General features: G+C 38.6%; 1 protein-coding gene across 2 annotated transcripts in view; it reads left to right on the plus strand.

The window, feature by feature from the left end:
• NELL1 (neural EGFL like 1) overlaps positions 1-20,327 on the plus strand; it is a 949,069-nt gene that overhangs the window by 457,072 nt on the left and 471,670 nt on the right. For both annotated transcript variants that reach the window (XM_004607851.3, XM_004607852.3), the window contains exon 13: positions 19,652-19,777. In XM_004607851.3, coding sequence (XP_004607908.2) covers positions 19,652-19,777 — 126 coding nt within the window. The remainder of the gene's footprint in view (positions 1-19,651; positions 19,778-20,327) is intronic.

The raw sequence follows: 20,327 nt of genomic DNA on the forward strand, positions 1-20,327 counted from the left end.
GCTAAAACCTTTTCTCGAGGCCTGAGACCTCATGTGCGAGGCAACATGTGCAATTCATTGTGCTTCACGACAGCTACTGGATTCCCGAGATGTGGAAACCCAAGGTAAGCAATAGTGGGTGACTTCCCAGAGTACTGTAATTGTGAGCCAAAGCTAGGGTTTTAACAGATAGGTCACTATTTTGTCTACTTATGTGACAATTTGGCTACTCAAAAACACACACCTTTTTCTTCCTTCCCCAAGAAAGAAAAACAGGTATGAAAGTGTTCCCTTAAGAAAAAATGCTTTATTGAGATATTGTTCACAGGCAATACAAATCACAGATTTAACGTATACAAATGAATGGGTTTTGATACATGCATTGTTTTACAAACGTACCACCAAATTTGCCCATTTAAGTTTACAATTCAGTGTAATTAATTGCATTCATGATGTGTAACTGTTATCATTGTTTATCTCTTAAATTTTCCTCACCATCTAGAAAATACAACCATTAAGCCATCCATTCCTCCTAGATGTGCAAAGGGCTGATTTGTGGTGTTCACACAATAGAAGACAATTTTGTGGTTCCTTGAAAGCCTAAGTATAGTATTCTACTATTATGAATTATAACTTCATAATTCTTTCACTAGATAAATACCTAAAGGGTATCTGAGCAGAATCTTGGACATCCCTGTTCATTGAAACACTTTTGGCAATAGCTAAAAGATAAATTCTTTTCTCTTTATCCCAGACAAGTGTCTGAGCTTCTCTATTATGACAGCTCTATTTAATTATTTCTTAAAAGCTGTACAAGGACTGAAGAGATAGTAAATGAGTTATAGTGCTTCTCTTGTATGCAGCCAACACCTAATCAAATTTCTGGTACTATATTGGTCCTCTGAGCACTCTCAGGGGACAGACCTGAGCACAGAGCCAGGATTAACCACTGAATACCACCAAGTGTGTTCTACCCCTATTTCCCCAAATGAATAAATAAAAGCAATATACAATGTTGACTGTAATAGTCATGCTGTTGTATGACAGATCCCAAGACTTAAGTTATTCATAAGCAGTGGTTTGTAGCATTTGACATTTTTTATTTCACCACAACTCCCAGTATTCTTTGGGATATAAGTGTGTGTATATTAATAAGTAGATGTCTAATTATTAATAAGGGTATATAGTATTTGTTTTACTCTGGGTTACTTTATTATCATAATGCTCACAAGATCCATCCATGTCTTAATAAACATCAAAACCTTTTTTATGGCATGTATTCCACTATGTGAGGTTATTATATAACATACACACATATTGTTCCCCTTATTTGGCCTTAAGTAAGTTGCTTAATTCTTCCAATTCTCCTTTATCTATAACTTTTTCCACAATAAAAAATGATATCCAAGGCAGAGTCTCTTGCCCCAGCTCCTGGCTGTCTTCACTGGGGCCCCTCGGAGGGGGTGGGTTGAGTTTCCCTCCCCACCCCGAGCAGAGGACCTCTGGAACCCAGCCATGGCCATGCTCAAGGCCCCCCTCCACATGTTCAGATGAGCTTCACGCATGAAGGAACTGGCAGAGGAACCCAGGTGTGTGGGACTAGGGGCCGAGATCTCCAATTCTGCTTGGATTGGGACTGGGCCTCTTCCACCCAGATCCCCCATTTTCCAGTAGCTAGGCAGTCACAGCAGTTGGGCTTTCGCCTTTCACACGGCCAACCCGTGTTCGATTTCTCTGCCCCTCTCAGAGAGCCTGGAAAGCTACTGAGAGTATGGAGCCCGTATGGCAGAGCCTGGCAAGCTACCTGTGCGTATTGGATATGCCAAAAACAGTAACAATAAGTCTCACAATGAGAGGCGTTACTGGTGCCCGCTTGAACAAATTGATGAGCAACGGGATAAGTGACAATGATAACAGTGACAGGAAGTCACACCCAGAAACTGCCCCTGGCGCCGTGTAATTCCACCAACAGCCAGTGTCCAGAGACTATGAGACCAAGCTCCCAGAAGTGACATCTTATAGCCTAGTTCTTCCTCTTGGAGAACCTGGAAAGCTACTGAGAGTTTCCTTCCTGCATGGGAGAGCCTGGCAAGCTCACTGTGGCATATACATATGCCAAAACCAGTAAAAATATTGGGTCTTATTCCCTGACCCTGAAAGAACCTCCATTTGGCACTGTTGGGAAGGACGGGTGAAAAGAGGCTTCTGAAATCTCAGGGCTAGGATGAATGGAGGTGGTACTGAGACCGCTTGAGAAAATCAACAATCAACGGGATGATAATGATGATGATGATGATGATGATGATGATGATGATGATGATGATGATGATGATGATTATCCAAGACAGTAGAAACAAGGGCCTGGAGAACTGCTCCACTATTAGAAGCTTGTCACAAGTACAGGGGGGATAGTTATGATAGAGAAGGGGCCACTATGACAATGAGAGTTAAAAATTATCACTCTGGACAAAAATTGAGTGCTGAGAGTAGATAAAGGAATATGCATGATAACCTGTCAGTACCTGTATTGGAGACAATGATGCTGAGGAGAGGGAGAGGAAGAAGAGGGGCAGGGAAGAAGAGAGGTTGAGAAAGTACTTGCCATGGAAGCAGCGTGGGGGTGGGGGATGGGGTGATAGTTGGAGGAAAGCTGGGGACATTGGTGGTAGGAAATGTACACTGGTGATGGGATGTTTATTGGTGCAACAAACAATAAGACACATACTATTTTCTTTCCCATCTCTTAGGTGATATTTTTAGAGGACAATGAGTAAGGGTCATCATTCTGTATTTAATATTTTCCCTCCCTATCCATTTATTCTTACTGAAACCCAATCATGAACAACTTTGTAACTTTGTATCTTACAGTGATTGAAAAAAATAATAGACATAATCTTTTAGATCTCAGGAATCACTCCTGGCGGTACTCAGAGGACCATAGAAGATACTTTGAATTGAACTTGGGTCAACCACATGCAAAGCAAAAGCTCTAACAGCTATACTATTGTTTTGGACCCAGTTATTGTCTTTTTAAAAGAGTTAGTGCATCTAAAAAATATTTAAAGCTCAGCAAACAAGAAGGCAACCACATTTTATTTCCTTTCTCATGTCTTTGATGATATTTTAGAGGAAAATGGGTAAGGACATCATTCTGTATTTAATTTTTTCCTTTCTATCCTTTCATTCTTGTATTTTCTCAATAGTCATTTTTTCCTTAGATATCTAGATCTGGTATTTTAAAAAAATAGATAAAATATTTTAAGATCCTTATACTAAAGTACACAAATTCAATCAGATCTATAAGCATTTGGAATTAGAAATACTGTTAATTTCAATTCAATTAGTCTGTATTATATATATGGATTATCTCCCTTAGAATTTCTCCATGTTGAAACATGTAGGAAAGTGGTTTACTTTTTTAGTACAATTTAGCTGCTTGTCATTCATCATACAGGAGATAGAAGACAGGTATTCGTTTTATTGAACCAAGTTGTATTAATTAATAACCTGCTCTCAGGTTCAAAGGCCTCTGTTTGTGCAGTTCAGAGTCTGATATTAATTCAGTGGTTAGCTTTATGCTGTAATGAATCGGATCTAACACTGTCACCAAATTACTTATTTGAAAAGTCATCACCAAATCACTTATTTTAAAAGCTTTGGATTTTATTTTATCTGTGTGAGAAAACTGGTGCATGAATAATTTGACCAAGGGACTACAGGATATTGCAATTTAATTAACCAAGGAAGATAGATATTCTTATAGGGAAAGGGAGCATCTAGGATAGCTTTGCAGAGAGGTAGACTAAATTCATCAGTTTAAATTACCTGAGGTCACCATCTTGCCGGTCAACCTCTTTGTGCCATAAAGTAAAAATATATATTAATATGCCTACTTATAATGATGATTTGTTTCATCATCTGTCATGATGAAATGAACTAACTTATGTTAAATGTTTAAAACTATGCCACCAAGTTGTGATCAACAAGTATTAGTTATGATTATAAAGGATACTTGCAATCAGAGGTAAATATGATCTTGATGATTTTGGTGATGAAATTTTATACTCCTCTCTTCCTCACACTTGTGAGGCTTTCTTTCGTAAAGCAGAATGCATGCTCAGTGTCTCATTTGACCCAACTTCAATTAGTTGAGCACCATGCTAGTCTGTTTTATCAGATGTCACATGTAAGTGGTACTTTTTGTCTGGCTTCTTTCATTTATTATCATGCCTTCAAGGTTCATCCATACTGTGCAAAATTTTAGGATTTTCTCCTTTCTTATATCTGAGTAACATTTCACTGCATATAAAAATGATCCCTAACTTATTCAATGGCCAATTCTTTGACTTTGTGTTTATATGGCTCTAGCATGTATCCAGTAGTAACTGTGATATGAAATCAAATCACAATGCTGAGAAGCAGTCAGCATCAGCTCCTCATGAGCACTTTGAACTTACAAGTATTTTAAACTTAGGATATATTAATCACAGAATAACATCTTTTTAAAGTCAAGGAAAAAACTGTATACCACGTTATCTTTATCAATCCAAGCTTTAGTTATCAAAGAATACAAAGTTTTAGCTATAAGGTAAATAGTTCTGGGTGGGAGAAAGTAATGTACCTGGTAAGTATCACTACAAATAAAGTTGTTTAGAGTACATCTAAAATTTCACAGTACAAAAATTTCACAGTAATTTTGCTAACCTGATAGAGGTGTCAGCTAAGGCTATGGTGGCAATTATTTTACTATATATATTATAGTAGCACTTTATTTTTTATTTTTTTTATTTTTTTTTTTTTTTGCTTTTTGGGTCACACCTGGCGATGCACAGGGGTTACTCCTGGCTCTGCACTCAGGAATCACCCCTGGCCGTGCTCAGGGGACCATATGGGATGCTGGGATTCGAACCCGGGTCGGCCGCGTGCAAGGCAAACGCCCTATCCGCTGTGCTATCGCTCCAGCCCCCTATAGTAGCACTTTATATGCTTTCAGTTACAGAATGCTAAACTGTCAATTTTATCTTAAATCCTTTTTTTGTGTGTGGGGAAATAGATGACTTCACAGTTTAACCAAGGTGATGAAAAGCCAACAATATTTTTTCAAGGCATCTTAACTTCTCTCAATTTAAAAAGTAATCTGGGTGACTCCTTCTTAGTACCTCTTGTTGGAATTAGCCAGTGATTTCTCTAGTAAAATCTGAACTGGGCTAGTAAGTTTCATGTTCAGGTGACATCCTTTTAGCTGACTTAGGACAGGTTTTGTATGATTGGGTTTTTTCTTCAGTTAGTTTCAAAGCCCAAAGAACAAGGCCAAGACATCTTTATTGCTTATGGAATCCAGAAATTTCTTAATTCTGCTTGACTTTTTATATTCTCAATAGCAGAGAACAGAAGAGCCCATCGTAGCTTCAACATTGCCAGTGTTTTCTTTAGTCCAACTGATTCACAGCTCAGTGGGAAACTATGGACTATCTTGAAGCTCCCATTGATACAGTTGAACAGAAAAGAATGTAGACACAGATTCAAATAGACTGGGGCACAGAATGAGAAAAAGTGAACAAATCCCTTTTACTTAAAGTGCCCTTTTCTTGCAGATGTCCAGCATCAATTCTGGGGGAGTGGGGCAGGTTTTATGGTAGTATCTTGTGGTATTTTTCCATTATAAGTTAAAAATTGGTACGCTGTAATTTCCAGTGGCATGAGAAAACTTGTTGCTTTGTGATGGTGTTTAATTTTTTTTAAGTTTTTATTTTATTAAATCACCATGAAAAAAAAATACAAAACTTTCAGGTTTAAGTCTCAGTCATGAACTCCCATCCGTTCACCAGTGCACATGTTCCACCACCAAGAACCCCAATATATCCCCCTCCCACCCAGCCCCCACATAAGTAGCTAATAATCTTCACTTTATTCTATCTATACTTTGAATACATTCACTATCTCAATAGAGAACTCACTATTATTGTTTGGAATTTTCCCCCAACAATCAGACCTGTTGAAAAGGCATCATTTAATAATTTCTTTACATTGCTGCGAATGAAGACTCTATGAACTCACACGGCCCCGACAGCGGCAGCACAATTTTGGATTTCTGATATTTTAGCTCAGTTCACAGTCTAGATGCATTTCTGTAAGAAGCCACTCTGGGTGCCAAAATGGGTTAGAAGACCTCTTGGATCATAGTCTTTAGGAGCAGAGGGTCCGTTTCATGCTCAGCAGCTCTGGATCTTATCTGGGCCAAGGGTGTGCCGGTAACGCCTGCTTCCCATGATTGCCTATGAGCCGCAAAACTTCAAAAATCATACCTCTGGGTTGGGAGTCTTAGAAGGTGGCTCTCGCCATGTGGATATTACTGCCGCTGCCATTTTCCGCGCAGAAAAACAGGGTGGAGAGGAAAAATTCATCCCTGGGCAGCATGGAGTTGTAGCACAGCTCACAGTCTAGATGCATTTCTGTAAGAAGCCACTCTGGGTGCAAAAATGGGTTAGAAGACCTCTGAGATCATATTCTTTAGGAGCAGGGGGTCTGTTTTGCATTCGGCAGCTCTGGATCTTATCTGGGTTGAGTGATGGTGTTTAATTTTGAAATTGGATGCAGCAGAGGAAAAAAAAATTTAATTTTTTTAGATTATATTTTCAAATATCTGACAAAGATATCTATGGAAAATATTTGTAAAATGTCAAAAATCGCACAACCTACCTTCCTCATGTGTCTAAGGAGACTTATTTATGATGCATGGGAAGAATAAACAGTTATTTGATTCTTCTAAACTGCAAATATTTGATCTGGCAGGCAATATGTTTGTTTGACATATAACTTAGAAGGTGATATAAAAGACCATTGTAGCAGGCAATTGACAAACATAAAGGGTTATTGTATTAGTCAGCTGGGTCCTCCATAACACAGTACTGTGGACTTGATAGCTTAAATAATGGAAATTTATTGATCATCAGCTCTGGAGACTAGAAGTCTTGAGATCAGGATGCCACACAGTGGGGTTGGTGACTAATGAGGACTTTCTTTCTCACCTGTGGATTGTTGCCTTGGGTCTATGTCCTTCCACGGTAGAATACGCAAGAGTCTCTGGAATAAGAACACAAGTCTCATTGTGAGGTTGCCCCTCTCATGATACCATCTAAACATCAACATCCCAAGAGTCCACATCTTCAAGTACCACTGCAATGAAGATGAAGTCTACATTAGGAATTTTAGAGAGGAAACAATGTAGTCCTTAGCAGTTAGAAGTTCCATCCTGGGTTTTTCCATCATTTACCTCTTTTTTAAAAAAATTTGCTCTCTTCCCTTTCCTTTGTCCTCCAGTCTCTGCACCTCCTATCATATCATGTTTTCATCTCCCTCCGATTTTTTCTTCCTCCCTCCCTCCCTCCCTCCCTCCCTCCCTCCCTTCTTTCTTTCATCTTATTATAACATGCTTTGTTGCACTCATGGGTGGAATCACACGTGGAGTTAAGTTTTACTTGTTTAAAAATGCTTTTAAAATAATGCCAGTATTTTAAAATATATGAAATTAATTCTAATGCATGAGATATATTTAGATTGATCATAGATCTCTACAATCTATGATAAAAAGCAGTACTATACTGAGTACAGACTCTGGAGTCATGTTGCCTAAATTGGCAGCCCAGCTATATAGCATAATCATGGAGAAATAAGTAACATTTTATATATATATACATATATAATGTTATTTTATATAACATTATATGATGAAGAATTCAATTCAAAATAACATTATATATAATATATAATATATTATGGCTCTATTATGATGTCCATAATTACCTTTAAAAAATTTAGGTTACTTTTGGGTTAGAGGGACAGAGGCCAGACCCAGAGGTGTTAATGGGCTATACCTGTCCATGCTTGTGGAACACTTCTAGGAGTATTTGGGCAATCCTGCAGTGTTGGAGATTCTTCCTATAAAAAAATGTTCTTCGCCTGTGGAAATCTCTGACCCTCAGTGATTATCTTTGTTCTGCTCGACATATATTTCTTTTATTTTCAATTGAGTTTCAATGTTTTTTCTTTTCATATAAAATAGGGCATATTAATCAACATCTTCCCTGACTCATTAGATCTTTATAAGGATAAATCAGAGATCATGTATGGTCTCACTGAGAGACTATCCAGTGATACAATGGAAAATACTAATAATTTCAGCACAACAGCTAACTAGCCGATATTACTGTGTTTTTGTAACACATAGTTTATGGCAAATTTAGATGATTGAAATCTGGTAGAATTGCTCAGCAAATTGTCTTACTAGTTTATGGAGAACTTGCTCAGATTTGTGCTTTGTGTGAGTATATATTTCGTACTCTATCTGCTATTTCTTTTTTCAGGGGGATGCTGCCTCAGTTGACATAAGCATTAAAGTCGTATTGTTACGACTCAATAGTATTTGCTAGGATTTATATTTGGTATCCTTTTAATCTTTTTGAAGCAAGAGGAAAAGCAGTGACCCAAAAGAAACTGCTTCAGAGAGAGGATTTTATGATGAATGGACAGAAATACCTGAATGTATCAAGAATTTTAGAACTGTAGTTGGGGAGGGAGTGTGTTATTCAGATGCCATCTGGTTCAACTCTGTCATTTTACAGAAGGAAGAAATCAATTCTAGGGAACAAAAGTAGATAGCTAATAGAAAGAAAAACACTTACAAAATAACTTGATTCTTGATTGTATATTCAGTCCTCATAGTGCAAGAATCAGAGTAGAGTTGAACAGACTCCTTGGAACCAGGGAGAACTGGGTTGAACTCCTAGAAATAGGTACCATCTAATGCCTGTCTATGAAATCATTAAGGATAGTGAAATGAAGTGCACACAGGGCTTGCTACAAAGCAAAATCTCAACAAAGCACTGTTTTCTTTGTAAATGTGCATTGAGAGAGGATAACGTATGGAACTTTCCCCCATCTGCCTTCCCCTGGGCTCAGCTTTCCCAGATTTTCTGTTTTTTCTAAGAAATTCTGTGTAATGAAACTTAGTGGATCACATCATTTAACTAATGTAATTGTTTGGATCTGCTCTTGTCTTTGTTCCCAGGCCCTGCTTGTTAATTAAACAAGGATGTGGCCCAGTTCGGGCCTGTGGTTATGACTCTGAACTCTCAGGCAGAACAAGCTGGTGGCATGTGAAAAATCATGATCTCACTTCAAGTTTCATTTTAAAGGCCATGGTTTACCTCTTTAAAACAAAAACAAACTAGTTCGTTGTCCTGGGGTGGGGCATATATCATGTATTTTACTATCTCAAAAGACTATCAGGAGATGAGCACTAATATTTCGAGGTGACAAGCAATCTATAATGAATGAATCACTATCTGAGCCCTCTTATACAGGAGCTGATAGATACTACAGCAAGGTTTATAGATGTTTTTCTAGTCAAAGTTAATAATCAGAGTGAATTTTTCTGGTCACTAGGTTTTAGATTTTCTAGGAGAAAATCTAGGAGACCATGGATAGCCATAAGCAACCCAGCTTAATTAATAGTAGAATTGATATTAATCTATTTTTTTTTCTGGGAGCAGAAGGCTCCTGTGTACTTAGGGACCCTTCACCGCAGAAGACTCAAGTGTGAAATTGTTAGCAGTTGATTTATGCCCGCCAAGGAAGCAGCGAGGCATGTTGTGCAGCATTGCTATTTTTACAGTGTTGCACCTGAACAAATGTCATGAACAGCATTGGACACAGATAGAGACTTTGGAGTTCTTTTTGTTTCTAGACGCTTCCTGGCAGCTCAAGCTGAATCTCACATATTGTAGAGTAGAAACTGGGAGCTGAAGCTGGCCGGTGCTCAAGTCAGACTTGGGCAGATTCCAAGCTAGACCCGAGGCATCCTGACTTTGTGCCTAAAACATAGAACCTAAACAATATTAAAACCAAAAATTATTGAATCACTGTGAATTCCTAGGTTTCAAGATTATTCATGATTGAGTTCCAGGGGTGCAGTGTTCGAGCAGGAGTCTCTTCACCAGTGGCCACTTCCTTCCACCAATGTTCCCAGTTCCCTCCTTACCCCCCAGCCTGCTTCTCTCGAAGGCACTTTTATTTCCCCCTTTTCTCCCTTTAGGTACTTTGGTTTACAGTACTGTTACTGAGAGGGTATTGTGCAGGTCATGGTACCTTCTTTCAGTCCTCCTCCAGGGTGACTGTCTCCCTCAACCATTACCTTAGGGGTTCCTTCCCCAACCCATTCCCTCTTTATCCCACAGTGGCAAACTTCCTACTAAGGACCCTTTCTCCTCTTTCTATTATCTCTGGCCATTAATTACTCTTCTACTCTGTTTCTTTCTTTTTTAAAAAAAAATTAAATTTTATTGAATCACAGTGAGATAGTTACAAACTTTCATATTTGGGTTACAATCTCACAATGATCAAACTCCCATCCCTCCACCAGTGCACATTCCCCATCACTAATATCCAGGGTATACACCCCCCCCTTCCCCACTCTCTCCATAGTAGACAATATTCCCATACTCTTTCTCTACTTTTGGGCATTATAGCTTGCAACACAGACAATGAGAGGTCATCATGTTTGGTCCATTATCTACTTTGGCATGACCATGCAAGTGGAAGCAAACATAAACAAATGGGACTACATCAAACTAAGAAGCTTCTGCACTTCAAAAGAAACAGTGACCAAAATACAGAAAGAGCCCACAGAATGGGAAAAAATATTTACCCAATACCCATCTGATAAGGGATTAATATCAAGGATATTCAAGATACTAGTAGAATTGTATAAGAAAAAAAACTCCAACCCCATCAAAAAATGGGGAGAAGAAATGAACAGAAGTTTCCTCAAAAAAGAAATACAAATGGCCAAAAGGCACATGAAAAAATGCTCCACATCACTAGTCATCAGGGAGATGCAAATTAAATCCTACTGTTTCTTTATATCCTGCAAATCAGTGAGATTATTAGGTGAGACTTAATAATCAGCAGCTCATCATCCTGTTGACACTCCTTAACTACCCTAGGAAGTAAGGATTAGGATCGAATAATCTGATCTGGTCTCCTCCTTATGCTGTGGATAGACCTTTTTATGAAAGAGATTGCTGCCAGCTGAGCCCAGCACCCACTAGGCAAAGGTCAGACGGCATTTCAGGCTGTAGCAAGAGCCCTGATTTGGGCTGAATCTGTGTGAGCTACAGTTCATTTTTATTATTAGGGAATTCTGTTTGGGTTGTTTTATTTGTTTATGTGTTAATATCATTGCCCTTTTACATTTCTTTCTTTCCGTTTTTGTGTTTCCTTTTGCCTATGAGAAAAAAAAATCCCAGTGTTTATTTTTGGTTCATTTTGAAAGTTCAGATTGCTATTTCTCAAGACACCCCAGCTCTCTGAAGATAATTTTGTTATGATTCTTCCTATAATCAGATTTGCTTTGAAGCACTCTTGAATCCTATGGCTACTCTCCACAGGGTTATTCTTTCCCCCTAGGATGGAGAAGCAATCTGATTTTTGGCAAATGTGCGACCCTCATCCCCAAACCTTGAAAGTTGTTCTTTCCCTTTCTTTCATTTTGTCTGAAGAGACCCAGCTGCATGATCCCAAACACTCGACTTTCTTTCTTTCTTCCCTACCCATCATTTATACCAGGAAGTAGTTTTATATCTGGTAGTTGGATGATGAAAAAATAAACAACAAAGATAAGGTTGTGACAATTTAATTTTCTGATACCTTTGTCACCTTATTTTGGTGCCATCTTTTTCTGGAGCAATTCCTGGAAATTATTTAAAAAAAAGAAGGCAAGAGAAGAAATTGCCAGAACCTACTCAGAGACACAGAGGAGCCTGACCGGATGTATGACCCTGGGGTGGTTAGTGCTGTACAGAGGGCAAAGGCTGGATAAATCTGAAAAATTAGCACTGGGATTTTCTAGTCATCCCCTTGTCAATTTTTTAAAAGATTTTTTTTTTTAGAACCTAAGAATCCTTTGAAATAATAAAAGGTCTCTACTGTTTGAATTAAAATAAGGGTTGTTTATTTATTTATTTTTTTTATAACTCTTCCCAGCGTTGATGAGGCAGAAGACTCAGCCATTACTCAGTGGCCTCAGGGAAATGAGCCGGGAGTTTCTTTCTGGGAGAAGTTGACAGGGACTGTGACAGGGAAACATAAGTTGTAGTCAGCAGCCTGGTTGTAGCTGTGGCCACGGGCTGAAGATTGAATTGCCTGTGAGGCAAGTCCTGACTCGTTTCTTATCTTAAAGAATGGCTGAGCGTCTTCGCAGAAGCAGATGAAGTTCAGTGTGGTTGCAGCTCTGTGAGTAAAATACCAATGTGATTTGGTCCTTGGCGTTCCTTCCCCCCCTGTTCATTCTCTTCACTACAACAAGCAATAGTTCAAAATCAGGAATTAGATTATTTTAGACCCCTTCCCAATGGCTTCCGGGATCTGGCCCGAGTTCAGCTTTCCAGTTTTGCTGCAGACAGGCAGAGATCCTGCCTGTAACTAATATTTGTCAAACATACGTCTCTGTCTGGTCATATGTCATTCGTTCCTCTTTATCTGTCTCCCTTCTATTTCCGGTCTCAGGTCTGAAGCATCAATTTCATAGAGAAATGTTCTCTGACCCTCTCAGAATATGTCAAATCTCCCCATTTAAAATGGTCTCATTCTTGGTAGAATTTACATGCTTCACTGAGTGTCTGGCCAGGCTGCGAGGTCCATGATGACATTTTGTTCATCACTCTGCTTAGGGCTCAGTTGAGAGCTAATGTTCGTGCTCAATCATATTGCCATGATAAACTTTAAAGAGAATGAGGAATCGCAATTCTATTATGTGCCCAGAAAGAGGAAATCTGGTGTCTGATGAATATCATTATTGTCACCTAAGCCCCTCCGACTGACTTGGTGCTCTTATCTACAGTATTCCTTCTCCCACCCTTTTGCAGTCATGTGAAAGGTCTTGTAATCAATAATTACTAAACAACCTCCAAACTCTTAATGCCATGCACTCCAGTCTTTTAGTCTTTCCTCCAGTTATCCAACTCCGATAACTTCAATAACTCCAATACCTTCCTCAACATTTCTGCTACAGGTTGGGATCCCCAGGAAGCAAATTCTAAGAATAACGTATAGGAATTGCATTAGGGAATTCTATAAGGATGTATGGGAAGGGAAGGAATTGAGTTGGAGAGAGGAAAGTGTTAGCTCAATTCCACTGAGTGCCCCAAATCTGGGGTACTATTTTAGAATTAGACTAAATTGGGGTTAAAGCTGAACCAGTCTTTATTATAGTGTTATTATAATCACTATATCACTGTCACTGTCATCCCATTGCTCATCGATTTTGCTCCAGCGGGCACTAGTAATGTCTCCATTGTGAGACTTGTTGTTACTGTTTTTGGCATATCGAATATGCCACGGGTAGCTTGCCAGGCTGCCCTGTGGGTGAGATACACTTAGTAGCTTGCCGGGCTCTCCAAGAGGAATTGAACCCAGGTCAGCTGTGTGCAAGGCAAACACCCTACCCGCTGTGCTATCGCTCCAGCCAGTGTTATTATAATAGTGTTATTATATAGTGTTATGATAGTGGGTGCTGGTGCCATTGCGCAGCAGGTAGGGCATTCACCTTTCATGCATCCAACCTCTGCCCCTCTCGGAGAGCCCAGCAAGCTACCAAGAGTATCTTGCCCAGATGGCAGTGCCTGGCAAGTTACTTATGGCGTATTTGATATGCCAAAAACAGTAACAACAAGTCGCATAATGGAGACATTACTGGTGCCCACTTGAGCAAATTGATGAGCAATGGGGTGACAGTAACAGTTATTATAGTATTAAATTTTATTGCAGTGTTAAATTTAATAGGATCAATATGTAAAAAATTACTATACCTCGCTGCCATGAAAGTGAAAAGACTAATCTGCTCTCTTTCCCCATTCACTCCGCCATTTGGTAATTGATTTTATAATCAAATACCTAGGGTTTGGCATTGTATAGTATTATCTATTCTCTCATTTTGACTTTTTGTATTCCACTGATGAGTGAGATAATGATTAACTTCTCCTTCTGTGTGTCATTGTCTGAGAAGATAATTGGTTTCTATGATCTCTATGCTCTTGACTTTGTGAAGGTATGTTCTATGTCCCAGTATGTGGTTTGCCTTGGAGAATATTCCATGTTTATTGGAGAAGAATCTGTATTCAGCCTTTTCAGGATGAGATACCCTGTATATAAGTATATATGTATATATATATATACTAATTGACATATATATATTTACTAATCCCCTCTCTTTCATTTCTTCCTTCAAATAAAATATTTCTTTGCTGAACTTTAGTCTAGTTTATCTATTTTAAGAGGTGACAAAGTGGTGTTGAAATCTCCAACTACTATTGTGTTGCTATCAATGTCTTTCTTCGAGTCTATCAGCAGTTGTTTTAAGTATTCTGCTGGTCCCTCCTTAGGTGCATATACATTTAGGAGTGTGAGTTCTTTCTGATGTACATATCCCTTGTTCATTACAAAATGACCTTTGCTGCCTCTTATAACCCTTTGAAGCCTGAAGTCTATGTTGTCTGATAGTAGTGTCAGATGCTAGTATGGACACCCCAGCCTTTTTGAAGGTGTTGCGTATTTAAAAAATGGTCTTCCAACCTTTGACTTTGAGTCTGTGTTTGCACTAACTGTTCAAGTATGTTTCTTGCAGGCAGCGGAGTTTTGGGTTATAATCCATCTTACAACTCCGTGTCTCTTAATTGGTGCGCTTAGCCCATTGACATTATGAGAGATTATTGTTATGGCGTTATGTGCCATCTTTCTGTAGAAGTTTGGTATGTTTGTGGGTCTTAAAGTATCCCATTTAGTTCTTGTAATATTAGTTTTGAGTCTATAAAGTTTCTAATTGTTTAATCTGTGAGGGTGTGTATTGTTCTTTTAAATCTGAATGAGTCTGGGTAGGTAAAGTATTCATGGTGAGACATTTTTTCATTGATTTTTCTTTTCACTATATCCCACCACTATCTTCAGGCCCAGAGGGTTTCATCTGATAAGTCTGCTGTAAATCTTAAAGATGCTCCTTTGTATATAATTTACTTCTCTGATCTTTGCTTTAAGTATTCTACCTCTGTAGTTTCTGTCATTGTGATTAGGATGTGTCTTAGAGTATTTTTATTTGGATTTCTTTTAGCTCATACCCTCCAGGCCTCCTGGATCTAGGTGCATGTACTCTCCAGCTCTGGGAACTTCTCAGCATGAAGGCTTTGACGATTGCTTCTTCATCAGGGCTGTCTTCTGCCCCTCTGGAACCTCAAGATTCTTATATTTTCCTCTTGAATTTATCTTAAAGTTCTTCTGTCATCTGTTCATTTGTTTTGAGATATTTTTTTCCCATCTTCTGCTATTGTTGGAGGTTTTCTGTACCTCATCTTGGAGCTCACTAATTCAGTCCTCACTGGTTGTTACTCTGTTGTCGAGGCTTTCCAGTGAGTTTTTCATTTCTACCAGTTTTTTTTTTTTCAGATATGTCATTTCTGTCTGTATTTTCCTCATTTCTACTTTCATAGCCTCTTGTTTTTTATTGGCGTGTGTTTCATTGATTCTTTGGGCTCCTATGGCCTCCTCAACAATTTCCCTCTAAATTCCTTATCGGAGAGGTTATACAGCACTGGTTGAATCATCTTCACTCACTAAGCCTGGTGGTGTTCTGCATGGCTTTACCATTGTGCCATTTGCAGTCAGGAGTTGTGTCTTGAGTATTGTTGCATGAATAGGTGCCTACAGTTAGGATATGCCTGTATGTTTTGCAGTGAGTTATGGAGTGGTTAAGACGTGTGTGGCAGTGGAGGAGTTATCCATTTCATGGGTGGGGCGAATCTGACCAAGGGGCAAAATGGCAGTACTGAGTAAAAGTCAGGCAGGGGGCCCTGGCCCTGCTTTGTACTGTTGAACTTTCTGAGTTTCTTGGGACTGGGGCTAATCAATTTCTCTGTAGTTAGATATTTGATTTATTTCTATATCTTGGGGCTGGAGCGATAGCACAGCGGTTGGGCGTTCACCTTTCACGCGGCCGACCCGAGTTCAATTCCTCTGCCCCTCTCCGAGAGCCTGGCAAGCTGCCCGTGGGTATTGGATTGGATATGCCAAAAACAGTAACAATAAGTCTCTCAATGAGAGACGTTACTGGTGCCCACTCAAACAAATCGATGAACAATGGGATGATAGTGACAGTGACCCACATATTTATCTAAAATTTAGTATCTGAATGCATCTAACTTTCTGATTACTCTGTACGTATCTTTTTTTTTCTTTTTTTTCTATCTGTACATATCTTAATGAGATAAGAACAACATTTAGTCATGCTGAGATACCTCATTTACATTTATGACCAAAGGTTACAACTGACTTCTTGGCCACTTGATTATTCACCTTAATAAGTTCTCTTTCTCTTTTTTCCCCTAAATTCTATCTCTTCCTTCTTCAGTAACTCTTGCATTTTCTAAATTTCAGTTATTAGTCTCTCCTCTCATTCACTAGGGAGAAAGGAAAAGGTAAAAGACAGCTACTTCATCTTCCCACCAACAGATTTTCCAACATACCTGTACCTCTTTCCTAATCTCTTGGTTTCATTCTTTTTGTAAAGATAAATTAGTGTATGTAGGCACTATAAATCAACTTCCCTTGGCTTCCCCAGGACTTTGTTCCTGCAATTATAGGTTTCTTCTCCTGAATCTTACAGTCTTTACTGGTATTCAGTGAGTCTTTCCAAACAGCATAGTAGCATATTGTCACTTTTGCCAGTTTTAAATAAGACTTCTCTCTTTCTTTTTTTTTAATTTTTAAAATTTTATTGAATTGCCATAAGATAGTTACAAGCTTTCATGTTTGGGTTACAATCTCACAATGATCAAACACCCATCCCTCCACCAGTGCACATTCCCCACCACCAGTATTCCGGGCATACCCTCCCCCCTTTCCCACCCTCCCCTGCCTCTAAGGCAGACAATATTCCCCATACTCTCTCTCTACTTTTGGGCATTATGGCTTGCAACACAGACACTGAGAGGTCATTATGTTTGGTCCATTATCTGCTTTCGGCATGCATCTCCCATTTCAACTGGTTCCTCCAGCCATCATTTTCTTAGTGATCCCTTCTCTATTCTTTATGAGCCTTCTCCCCTCCACTCATAAAACAGTCTTCCAGCTATGGGGCAGTCCCCCTGGTCCTTGTATCTACGGTCCTTGGGTGTCAGCTCATGTGATGCTACCCTACACTCCACAAATGTCTTTCTCTCTTTCTGTTTTTTTGGATCACCAACCCAGAACTGCCTAGGGGCTACTCCTTGCTTACACCAGGAATTTCTCCTGGTGGTATTTGAAGGACCATGTATGGTGCTGGGCACAGAACCCAGGTCTGCCATTTGTAAGGAAAGCACCCTATTCACTGCACTGTCTTTCTAGCCCACAGGATTCTCTTGACACAGTTTTCCTCAAACCACTACTCTCTTATTCTTGATATGACACAAAGTACCTCAACAGTTTGTCTTGTATGGGCTAGACAGACAGTACAGGGAGTATTTTCTTGCATGTGGCAGACCCCAGTTCAGTCCCTTGACTACTGAATTCATATGGTCTACAGAATACCTCCAGGAATGATTCACGAGCACAGAGCCAGGAGTAAGCCTGGCTTACTCAAAGGTTGTGTCCCCCAATTCTCATCCACCCCTCTCAGACAAAGTTTGTTTCTCTACTTTGTCACCTTCAATTTATAGTCCTCTATATGTAGGCTTTGCTCCATTACTTTCCTAACATCAAAACTGATCAAGGTCAGCAGTAAAGTTCTTTCCAAATCTGGTGGTTTTGTCTGTACTTTATTAAATATCTCAGCAGCAGGTCACAAAACAGATTATCTACTCCTGAAACATGATTCCTTTCAACTTGCATGATATTCACTCTTCTGGAAGTGAAATGTTTAAGTGATTCCAGGAACCAACTCATTTAGAAATTCTAATGTCCTCATTATTAGAAAGAACTTATGGTTATGTGTAGTTTTAACATGATCTCAAGTTCCGAAATTTCCTCTATATTCTAGCTTGATGGCATCCTTTTAAAGATACTAAATATTGATTTGACATTATTTTCAAAAGCTACATTAGTTTTAACAGGAGTTTAATATAATATTGTGCTTTAGTTTTTGCTTCCATTTTCCATTTATTTTTGTGATGCTTTATTTCAAAACAGTTTTGGAGTCGTTTCCATATTTCCATGTATAAAACAGGTAAATTTCAGAGTTCTTTCCCCCCAAATTGCTTTTTCATCACAGTGATGAAGTCTTGCCAGCTCTGCCTCTTCTCTTAGGCACATTGTCAATAATAGTCACTTTTATTGACAACTGACAGGTTTTTAGTTTTGAAAAGAGGCTGGTGTCCTTTCAGGATGTTTTATTAGACATCAATATAATTTGCATTTTAAAATTAATAAATGAGTTTTCTAGTGACATGGTATAGTTATTTTTATCATTGGTTTCAGTATATGAAGACTATTATGATTTAAGTGAGTATTTTAATAGTAGTACAATGTTTTCTCATTGCCATTCTCAAAAGGGTTCTATGAAATAAATCAAAATAAATGAGAGATTGACTTCTGAATTCAAATCCTGGGTATGGTATGTTCAAACAGAATGTCTTTGTGCCAGATATTTAACTTCTGTAAGCCCTGCTTTTGTAGACTTTAAAATGAGTTTATTAATTCTACTTATAGAATTATATGGAAATTCAAATAGATATGTATTTAAAGATAAAAAGCAGTTGTTTCAGGACTTTTTTTTTGTGAAGTGACAAAGAGATTTTGAAACTTGGTTACTTAATGCAACTTATAGGCTAAGAGCTAGCAGCATTGCAACTGAAACTCAAGTATTCTCTCTTGGATTTTCTACCGGTGTTTATAGCCTCTTCTCTATCCATCACTCATAAGCAATTTGAGTAAAATAAAGTCGTTTTTGAAAGCAACCTCTAGTAAAAATCAAACTGTACTTAAGGTTGTAAGTTATTTTAATTCTTACCGTACTCTCATATTAGAAACCCATAGTACTCTGATCTCCACCCAAGAGATCAGATAGTTCTGTTAGAAACAGGCTGTTACTCTGTAACATGGCATGAATCTTTGGGTTCAAGGTATAGAAGACATTCATTTGCACCAAACAACAGCTGCTGTCTGTTTTCACAGTAAAAGTGGGGGAAACTGGATGTACCATTATCTTGTAACAGATGGAGTAAGGCATGTTTTAGTAAGACACATGCACAGAAGCATCTGTAGTCCCTTGATCTCCTTGATAAAAGCTACACCATTTACAGTTGACACCTACTAAATATTAATTGGTTTCAACTTACTGGTCACAGAGCTTCTTGATTTGGGGCACTTAAATCAAGTGTCCTTCTTGTTGAGAGAATAATAATAATTCAGTCTTTATACTTTTGGGGTCATTAACTGATATATCTTATCATGTATCTTTCTAGAAATTCTTTTGGATCAAATGGGGCATCAGATGAATTTGTACCGAACCTTGTGTGTTTAATGTTTCTTGCTTTTTTTTAACATCAAAGAATACCCACATTTTCTGACTTTATTGTAAGATAGTTACACTTAGTTTCAACCATTTTTTTCACCCTGATTTTGCTTTTTTTTTCTCTCTCTCTCTCTTTAGATATTGATGAGTGTGCAGCTAAGATGCATTACTGCCATGCTAATACTGTGTGTGTTAACCTGCCCGGCTTATATCGCTGTGACTGTATTCCAGGATACATTCGTGTGGATGACTTCTCCTGTACAGGTGGGCTTTAATCAGCAGTGTTGCTCTTTGGATCCAACATTTCTCTTCCCTGCATTTGCGTGTACACTTAGCTGTGTGTACATTCAGCATTATCTTATCTAACTCAGACTCCAGAAATATGATCAGAGCTTCTGTGTGCTCTGTGCTGACTGTGTGAACTTTTGGTTTTGGAGTGCTGGTATATTTCCAGTTAGTCAGTGGAGTCCTGAACTATTCATTGGGTAAGGGTGGTCGAGAGTTGTTTCTTTTTTCTCTGGGATAAAATTTTTAAATGATCAGCCTGAAACCTGTATTGAAAAATGATGAAGACAGGAATTCACTCATGTCCTGTCTTTCCTTAGCTTTTGCATCTTTCTTTGTTCTAATGACAATGGTATTTAAAAATTGAATTTTTCACTCAGGATGGAATGCTGCTCTTTTCCTAATGTATGTTATTCTGAATGACCTTTTCCGAAGTGCAAAAAGTTGCAAAAGTTAAAGCAGCATTTTGTATACTCAAAAGCTTTTACCATTGATTGTTGTATATTTAGAAGTCACTGATCTTCAGCTC

This window comes from Sorex araneus, chromosome 6, assembly GCF_027595985.1.
Source record: "Sorex araneus isolate mSorAra2 chromosome 6, mSorAra2.pri, whole genome shotgun sequence".
Lineage (NCBI taxonomy): Eukaryota > Metazoa > Chordata > Mammalia > Eulipotyphla > Soricidae > Sorex > Sorex araneus.